Source organism: Propithecus coquereli, unplaced genomic scaffold (genome assembly GCF_000956105.1).
Source record: "Propithecus coquereli isolate 6110/MARCELLA unplaced genomic scaffold, Pcoq_1.0 Scaffold150, whole genome shotgun sequence".
NCBI classification, from domain to species: domain Eukaryota; kingdom Metazoa; phylum Chordata; class Mammalia; order Primates; family Indriidae; genus Propithecus; species Propithecus coquereli.
In genome coordinates this window covers 7465528-7475374 of record NW_012139414.1, presented here as the reverse complement: position 1 = coordinate 7475374, position 9847 = coordinate 7465528, and the positions used below count along the sequence as shown (strand labels likewise).

The following is a 9847-nucleotide window of genomic DNA, read 5'->3' as shown; positions in this document are numbered from 1 at the left end:
AAAAAAAAAAAAAAAAGAAGTACTTTTGTACATACATAAAATTGGATATCATACGGTCCTTTAAAAAATATGTGGAAATATATTTGTTGACATGGAAATGTGTTCATGATATTCAATAATGTAAAAAAGCAAAATACAAAACAATATTGTAATTCCATTTTATTTTTTAAATGGGCATCCTAGCTAAGCATGTATTGCTCCAGCAGTGCAATATATTTAAGGTTGATGAATGATAAACCTTTATTTCCTTCACTTATTATATTCTTCCATCATCTCATGACCCAACTCAGTCCCTTCATGCTAGACAGAGAAGTCTTAAACATATGCACTAGTGATTAGAAACTCACTTTCTACCATGTTAAATTTTTTAAATTGTGAAAAATAAGCTAAATATTTTTAAGTAGAAAAGTTATACTTCCTTTCTTGTTTTTCTTTTTAAAATAACAGTGTATGCTCATCATGGAAAAATCAAAACTATACCATCCATAATACTATTCTCCCAGAAACAATAAATACTCTTAGTAAATGTGGGTATACTTTTTTTTTTTAACAAAAATGAGATCATTCCATACATAGGGTCTTAGGACCTACTTTTCCACCCATAATTTTATGCATGAATTTGTTTATTTTGAATTTACTTAAAACAGTAAGAACACCTTTTCGTTACGCATAATCTGATTTTTATTAAGGATAGTTTTTAAAGGGTGAGACTATCAGATTTTTGTGTGTGTGAATGTGATGAAATCAGTGACTTAGGAAGAATAGTTTATATTTAGTTTTATTGTACTCAATAGTGAAGTGGGACTGTGGCAAAGAGACTGATTAGAGTATTCTTAAAACAGAGGCTTTAATCTTTTCGAATCTTGGACCGCTTTGAGAATTTAATGAAAGATACAGTTCTCGCTCCAGAAAAATACATATATGTACTTGCCCATAAAAGTTTGTGTTCAATTTCAGCATATCTACAGATCCCTAGAGCCCCAAAATATTTACAGAAGAAATAAAATAGCTCATAAATATATGGAAAAATGCTAACGCTAAGGAATAAGTATGTGTATGTATTTATACATACATAGTTTTATTTTTAAACCAAAACAGGCTAATGTACATATTGCCTGTGTAACTTTTTCATTTAACAATATTCTTTTTTAATGAGTATATATAGATCTACCTCATTCTTCTTAAAGGGTATATCCTATTTTAAAATATCTATTCTCCTGCTAAGTTTTAGGTTTCCAATTTTTTTTTTTGCTGTTTTATACAATGGTACAATGAATATCCTTATACAAACATCTTATAGACCCAAGCTTGTATTTCAGAGAATGTGCAATGCCAGGTCACAGGGTTTCCATACTAAGCATTTTGATAGATTCTGTCAAATTGTTCTCTTAAAAGATTCTACCAAACTCAAAATATGAAATATAGCTCATTTCACCCACACCATTCCCAATACAAGATGTAATAACATTTTGATTTTGACAATTTGATGGGTGAAAAATGGTACCTCATCAATGTTTCAATTTTTATTTATTTCATTATAAACATACTTATTCATATATGTGTGTGTGTTTAGAAGGGACTCTTTCTCTTTTAGAGTTGACAGAAGATATCTGCATACCCTCACCCACGGTAGGTGCAGAAACCCTCACCCACATCTCTATGAACATAAGGCATGGCCTCATTCATGATCTGAAGGCTTTTTTAAAAAAGAAAAAAGAAATGGCTTCATGAGCCTATTTTCCTTAGCCAGCCAGATCAAAGATATAAAAGGAGATCTGAGAGAGACTTTTGAAATGAGATTGGTAAAGAGGAGAGAACTATGTTGTAAGTTCCTAACTCCCTTGTTGGGGCAGAGGTAGAAGGAAGCATAGTAAGGGTTAAGTCAAGGTATAGTGGTCAGATCCACCCCCCCCCCCGTTTTCTCATATAGTTCCTCCTGTAATTAATAGTACTCCGTTACTATCAAATATCCCAATTAGGACAATAATTGTATGGTTACCCAGCTTCAAGGGGACCACTCTGACAGTTTTGATATACATTCCCTATGTTTGGAAGATCAAGGCTAGTGCATGACTCACATCTGAGAAAGCTAAAGCAGACTCTGATTCAGAAAGTCCAAGGCCCAAGACCAGCTGACTTAAATGGCTTTGGTGGATAAGCCAGCAAAAGCTATTGCATTAAGATTAGTCTACACTAAACAGGTTTTGGGGGCAAGGTATCATGAGTGTTTCTATGGGTCAGCCAGCATGGCCTGGGTTCTTGTCAAATAGGATTTTTGCCCAAAACAGAAATATATCTATCTAGATCATGGAAATGACAGAAGAGGGTGGGGGGTCCAGCAAGAACCTCTCAGGAGTCATTAAAAGTTCCCAAAAGTGAGTCCATTTTAACCATCTGCCAAGCTGAGAATGTGGAGCCACCCAGCCGTACAAAAACTGGCCTATCTCGTAATCTCTCCTCCCTCCACACACCCCCTACCCACCAACTCTTGTTAGACAGGAAGTAAACAACATTGAGTGAGTGAGGGAAGAGGTGAGCAGGGAAGTAGTTAAGTGGGGAAAGAAATGAGAGAGTAGAGGCAAGGGAGAGAGTAGAATGAGGGAAGGAGTCAACAGGAAAAGAGTAGAAGGGGAGAAAGGTAAGCAGGGAGAAAAAAGAAGGAACATGACCCTTTCTGTAACAGGTCCAGGGGACGGGAAGGAATTAATTTTAGAGTTTTGACTGTTACATATGACTGAACATTTTAATTACTGAATAGATACTCGGTGTGTGACTTAATGTATTAGTAGGAGTATCTGTTACCTAAGAATTAAGGAGAAAGGCATGGGCCCTGTTCAAATCTTCATCTGGAAGCAGAGGAAGAATAACTCCACTGAATAAAGTTTAAAGAAGTCGTGGGAGATCAAAAGGATTTTTTTTTAAATCCATGCTCGTTTTTAAGTCATGCTTGTTCAAAATATGGTTTACGTATATATCTGTGTGAACATAGGGAAAATCTGGCAAGATAAAATCTAAACTGTTAACAATGATTATCTCTAAGAGGTGGGATTTTTTCTTTATACATTTCCACATTATATGAATATTTTACTTTAAGCAAGTATTAGTTTTATCAGTATCAAAATATTAAAAATAGGAAGAAATACTTTTCAAGTAAACAAGCAACTGGCATTATGATAGAATAATCCACAGATGAGGTTTGTAAGGGCCTGGACTCAGACCTGCCTTCTCTAAGCACAGTTATTCCTCTATCTCCTACATGTGAACACAGACCTTTCTTTGGTATTTCTTATTCTTCTGCCCATTTCCTTTCAACCATGGATACTCCTGGATGATCTCTTCTTTTTATGATTACCATGTTTTAAAATTTTCCCCCTCCTCACAGCTTCTTGTTTTATATTCATTCCCCTTGTTACATGGCCATATTTGAAAACTTTCAATGCTGCATATACCTTGTACACAGTACTGTCAGTTTTATTTGGTAATTCCTTATGCAACAATTTCTCTTTTAAAGGACAGAGAATATTGGAAAGTATTTGTATGTTCTGAATTTCTTTTAGATGGGGAAAACCGACCTGAAATCAAAAAGTCAACTCCAAACCAGAATATTTCTGATGAAAATCAAACCCATGACATGATAATGAAGAGACTAACAGGAGACAGTTTCTGGTACTCCATCTTAGGAGGACTCTGGGATTTTGATTACCAGTTAGAGTTTAACCAAGAAAACCAGCAGAGACATTTAGGACAACTATCTCTCACTCACAAAAAGATCACCCAGGAGAGAAGACTTGAATGTAGTAAGTTTGCAGAAAACTATAATCTGAACTCAAACCTTATGCATCAGAGGATTCCTTCAATTAAAATACCTCTTAATTTTGACACACAAGGAAATAACATCAAACATAATTCAGACTTGATTTACTGTCAGGAAAATTACATAAGCGAGAAGCCGTATGAATATAATGAATGTGGAAAAATCTTCAATCAACATATTCTTCTTACTAATCATATTCATACTGGAGAGAAACCCAGTGAATGTGGGAAGGCCTTCAGCCACAACTCATCTCTTATACAACCTCAGATCATCCTTACAGGAGAGAAGCCCTATAAGTGTGATGAATGTGGGAAAAGATTCAGCCAGAGGATACATCTTATTCAACATCAGAGAATTCACACGGGAGAAAAACCTTTTATATGCAATGAATGTGGGAAAGCCTTTCGTCAACATTCATCCTTTACTCAACATCTGAGAATTCATACTGGAGAGAAGCCCTATAAATGTAATCAGTGTGGTAAAGCCTTTAGCCGTATCACATCCCTTACTGAACATCATAGACTTCATACTGGAGAGAAACCTTACGAATGTAGTTTTTGTGGCAAAGCCTTCAGCCAGAGAACACATCTTAATCAACATGAGAGAACTCATACAGGAGAGAAACCCTATAAATGTAATGAATGTGGGAAAGCCTTTAGCCAGAGTGCACACCTTAATCAACATCGGAAAATCCATACTCGAGAGAAATTATGTGAATATAAATGTGAGAAAACAATAAGCCACACTCCTTCACTTACTCAGCAACACATAACTCATGGTGGAGAAAACCATATGAATATATAAATATGGGAAATTTTTTGGTCAGACCTTTTTATCCCATTCAATATCAAATTATTCATAGTGGAGAGAAAGTTTCTAAATAAGCTTTTAGTGCATAGAAACCAAATAGAGACCTTAAACTAGCGTATTACATTCCCAGGAGGGCTTATAAATAGTGAAAATCACTTATTTTATAAACAATATTATATTAAGAGTCATGTTCTAAATCTGATTTTAAAAACTTTTTAAAAAAATAACCATAAATCCTGTAGGTAATAACCTGTAATTATTCAACTGTAAGTTTTATGGTATAAAGCCTTTAAATCATATAAACATTGATTATTCAAGGAATGCTATAGTGCAGCCAGTCATATAAACTTGAAATAAACATGAAAGAGCAGTATTTCTCAAACTTCAGTTATTAATGTGCTTCCTTTAGTTTTTACCATACCTAGTATTTACTTAAAATTTTTTATAAAGGGACCCAGGATTTTTATCCTTCTCCTAGGAAATATTATCTAACATATAAAACTCAAAATTTAAGTTTTGTTTTTTTTTTTATCAGGGGTTGCCTGGGGACAGGGTGGAGGGAGGGATTCTCACAATTTAGTTTTCTATGCTAATTATATTTGTTTTATTTTCCATCAAAATAGGTATATATAACTTTTGAAATTAAAAATATTCATTGATGTACCACCCAAAATTTGTTACCATCATTTTAGAAACAATGTGATAGGATATGGCAATATTATATTGTTGTTCTTTTAGCAATCCTTGCATTATTTTCATCAAATGAATCCCAGGATCAGTTTGAGAAGAGTCTTAGAGGAGATTGAGGGTCATACTGATGAACTTTGAAAAATTAATTGAGAGAAGTCTGCTTTTCTGTCTTTTTATTTTAGTTTTAAATTTCCCTATGGCAAACATAGATTTTTGTGTTAAAATTATTATGTCTGCTGTATTTGTAGGTTTGAATAGGAGGTTTTTTTGATAACAACCAGATGCTAAGAGTCCCCATGCCACCCTACACCACTGTGGAAGATGCAAGAGTAAAGAACTGTACCAGAGGGTGAGCCATGGTGACAAATAGAGGATAAGAACATCAATGTGCTTTACTGGCTTATATTAATATAAAAATTAAGATGTAATATAATTGGATTAATAATTCATTTTATTTGTTGAAACATATTTATGTAACACCTTTATCCAAAAAGAATTTAAGGTGATTTAATTGATTTTTATGATTACTGCCTTGTTTGACATAAGTAACATTTACTGTTATAAAACATTATAAATGTAAACTGTCCAAAACCATGAATAACTGCAAGTGTGGGGATGCTTCAATTTCTTGGTTTCAGGTTTTCTCTTGGTCTTCTCGGACATGGCTGAAGAAACCATGAAGCTAAGGTAGGAGTGCAGCCCTCTTGCTTTCTCATCTTTCTCCTAACATATCTCCCAGCTCTAGACTTTCCTGATTTTTTCTCCTTGTGAAAGGACTGGATTTTATAGGCCTTGAGACAAAGATGAAGTGATTTAAAGACTTTTAAAAATTAAAAGAATAAAAACTAAAAAAGTAACTCATTTTATCACAGAAGTTAAACGTTTCAAAGTGCATTTATGTCCCACATGACAGTGGGTATGAAATCGTTAATAACACCTTGATTACTATAGTCAGGGAGGATTTCTAATAGTATTTTGTTCAAATATCTGTGCAATGTAGATCAGTTTTCAGGGAGGATCAATTCTGGAAGTGTCTTCATCAAAAGGAGCCACATTTAGCATTCATTTGCAATAATGAGGATAGGCTATGGGGAACTCACAATTCAGGAAGGGAGAGTGTGAGCCACAGTGAAGTCTCAGACAACAGAGATATGTATTAAAAGAAGTAATGATTAATTACAGTTGGTAAAGACTTTGATCAAAGATTAATTTTGCAACCAGAAAAAAAAAACAAATATTCCACAGAATTCTAGGGGCTCTAGCACAAGGCAGTGTATCTTAGCACAGGTAAAAAATAAAAACAATGTGAAATTTTCAGAAGAGGATCAGCAGAACTTGGACAATCCCAGAAAAGAGGTGTCTGGACTGAACCAGACCACATTTGGCCAAGGATTTTCAACAATTCTTCATAAATAGGAATCGTAAATTAGAATCCTATTATATATTCCTTAGGGTCATAAATGATAGTGTTAATTGTACAGTAAACTGTGTCATTATGGTGTGGATTCACTCTCATGTTGTCTTTTGTCCTCTTCAAAATTTTCCAAGTTAAGGAGTGAACCCTAAATATATTAATTACATCAAAATACTGATAGAGTAGGGGAGACAGAGGAATAGTCTTCATTCCAAAACCTGTTAGTTACAATTTATTTCTATCTAGGAGGACACAACGTTACCCTTTCACATATATAAGTCATTTGGTCTATCCAACTGAGTGTTATTGTCCTTTTATGAGAAGAGATAATGAAACTACACATAATAATAAGTGACTTATAATTCAGGGTTTTTCAGACTGAAATGTCACTGTAACATGAGTCATCTTACTCCTAATCCAGTTGATACAAACAGTGCCTGGAACAGTCTTCTATTATATAACGTTCCGAAACATTTGGTCAATATGTGAATTTTAATAAAATGAAAGATGGCTGCTCAACACTACAATCTGTGTGACTCTATTTCTCATAAGTTCAGAGTATTAAAGGATCATCATGGTAATTAATTCTGTGTCCAAAGGGATTGTTAGCATGTAGGAAAATACTCATTAAAATTTGTATTTTAGAGTAGCGAAGGAAGCCACTTTCTGGACTGAGACCTGCCACAGTGGCAGATGGCCCTTGGCTGCAGCCAGGCCACTGGTATTTCACGCTGAAGTGACCGACCCCGCCCCTGGAAGGGCGGAGTAGCGAGGCAGGCCACTTTCTAGTCTGAGACTCTCAGTGGCCTTGGGCAGGGCTTCTCCAGCAGCCTTGAGGTGTGTACTTTGTACCAACTAGACAAGCCTCACCCTTGGAGGGGCAGAGTAATGAGAGTAGCCACTTCCTGGGCTGAGACGCCCAGTGGCCCCAGGACGTGCCCATCCCCTAGTCCGGTGGCTTATGTTCCCCCTGCAGGGCAGATCCCGCCCTTGGAGGAGGGGAGAAATGAGAAAAGATGTTTTCTGGGCTGAGTCTTATGGCAGAGTCAGCCAACGCCCCTCCCCCAGCCCGTCAGGACAGACTCAGCCCTTGAAGGTTGGGAGAAAGAAGAAAATTCGCTTTCCTTGTGTGACTGGCTTGAATCTATGGGACCTTGGAACTAAGAAAACGGGACAGATTGCTGACTTGGTACAGCAGGTTGGTTTTGATCATCTGATAAGATCATAACACAAGGGCTTGCCCTTGGCGCCCAGGCTGTTGCCAGCTTAGGGGCTTGTGGTCTGGGAAGGAAAATCTTGACCAGAGTCCTTAGCAATTGCACCAATTGACACCCCCCCATCAGGAGCTGCTTTGCAAGAGTGGCGAAAAAGCCCTGAATAACGTATTAGCAGCTCTCCCCTAGCTGGAGATCAAACAATCTCTGAAGTATACACTCTTAGGCTCGCTGGTACCAGTTGCTCTTCTCACCCCACCTAAAGCGGTAACAGGGTTCAAGTAACCCTCGGGAGTGGCATGACATTCCCCAATATCACCTTGATACCAAAGCCAGGAAAGGACACGACAAAAAGAAGAAAACTACAGATGAATATGTCTCATGAATATAGATGCAAAAATCCTCAACAAAATTTTAGCAAATCGAATTCAGCAGCATATCAAAAAAATAATTCAACATGACCAGGTGGGGTTTATTCCAGGGATGCAAGGCTGGTTCAACATACGCAAATCTATAAATGCAATTCACCTCATAAATAAAAGCAAGAACAAAGACCATATGATTCTCTCAGTAGATGCACAAAAAGCGTTTGACAAAATGCAGCACTCCTTTATGATAAAAACTCTTAACAAAATAAGCATAGATGGATCATACCTTAAAATTATCAAGTCCATTTATGATAAACCCATGGCCAATATCATACTGAATGGGGAAAACTTAAAACCATTCCCACTTAGAACCGAAACCAGACAAAGCTGCCCACTATCTCCACTTCTATTCAACATAGTGCTGGACGTCCTTGATAGAGAAATTAGACAAGAGAGGGGAGTTAAGGGCATCCAAATGGGGGCAGATGAGATCAAACTCTCGCTCTTTGCCGATGATATGATATTATATCTAGAAAACCCCAAGGATTCAGCCAAGAGACTACTAGAATTGATAAAAGAATTCAGTAAAGTCTCAGGATACAAAATCAATACACATAAATCAGAGGCATTCATATACGCCAATAACAGTCAAGCCGAAATTCAAATCAAAAACGCAATACCTTTTACAATAGCCTCAAAGAAAATTAAATAGCTAGGAATATATTTAAGGAAAGATGCGAGAGACATATACAGGGAGAACTATGAAACAGTAAGAAAAGAAATTGTAGAAGATGTAAACAGATGGAAAAATCTACCTTGCTAATGGATTGGTAGGATCAATATCGTTAAAATGTCCATACTACCTAAAGTGATCCACAGAATTAATGCAATTCCTATCAAAGTACCATCATCATTCTTTACAGATCTAGAAAAAATAATTCTACACTTTGTATGGAACCAGAGAAGACCTTGTATAGCCAAAGTAATCTTAAGTAAAAGAACAAACTAGGAGGTATCAGTCTACCAGACTTCAAGCTGTACTACAAGCTTGTAGTAATTAAAACAGCATGGTACTGGAACAAGAACAGAGACATAGACCTTTGGAATAGGACTGAGCATCCAGAGATGAAACCATCTGCATATGGTAATCTAATCTTTGAAAAAACAGACAAAAATATACACTGGGGAAAACAATCTCTTTTCAATAAATGGTGCTGGGAAAACTGGATAGCTACATGCAGAAGATTGAAACTGGATCCCCACCTCTCACCTCTCACAAAAGTCAATTCAAAATGGATAAAAGACTTAAACCTAAGGCATGAAACCTTAAGAATTCTAGAAGAAGATGTTGGGAAGACCCTTTCAGACATCAGCGTAGGCAAAGAATTTTTGAAGAAGACCCCCCAAAGCAATCACAGCAACAACAAAAATAAATAAATGGAATCTGATCAAATTAAAAAGCTTTTGCACAGCCAAAGAAACTATCATTAGAGTGAATAGACAACCTACAGAATGGGAGAAAAATATTTGCTCTCTA

At 36.2% G+C, this 9847-nt stretch overlaps 1 protein-coding gene across 1 annotated transcript; it reads left to right on the top strand.

Annotated features, from left to right (window-relative positions):
• Positions 1-2595: 2595 nt before the first annotated feature.
• On the top strand, positions 2596-4618 carry LOC105806997 (zinc finger protein 713-like). Its single transcript, XM_012640244.1, has 2 exons — positions 2596-2638; positions 3558-4618. Exons 1-2 carry the CDS (start codon positions 2596-2598, stop codon positions 4616-4618), a joined length of 1104 nt encoding a protein of 367 aa, XP_012495698.1.
• The last annotated feature ends 5229 nt before the right edge of the window (positions 4619-9847 follow it).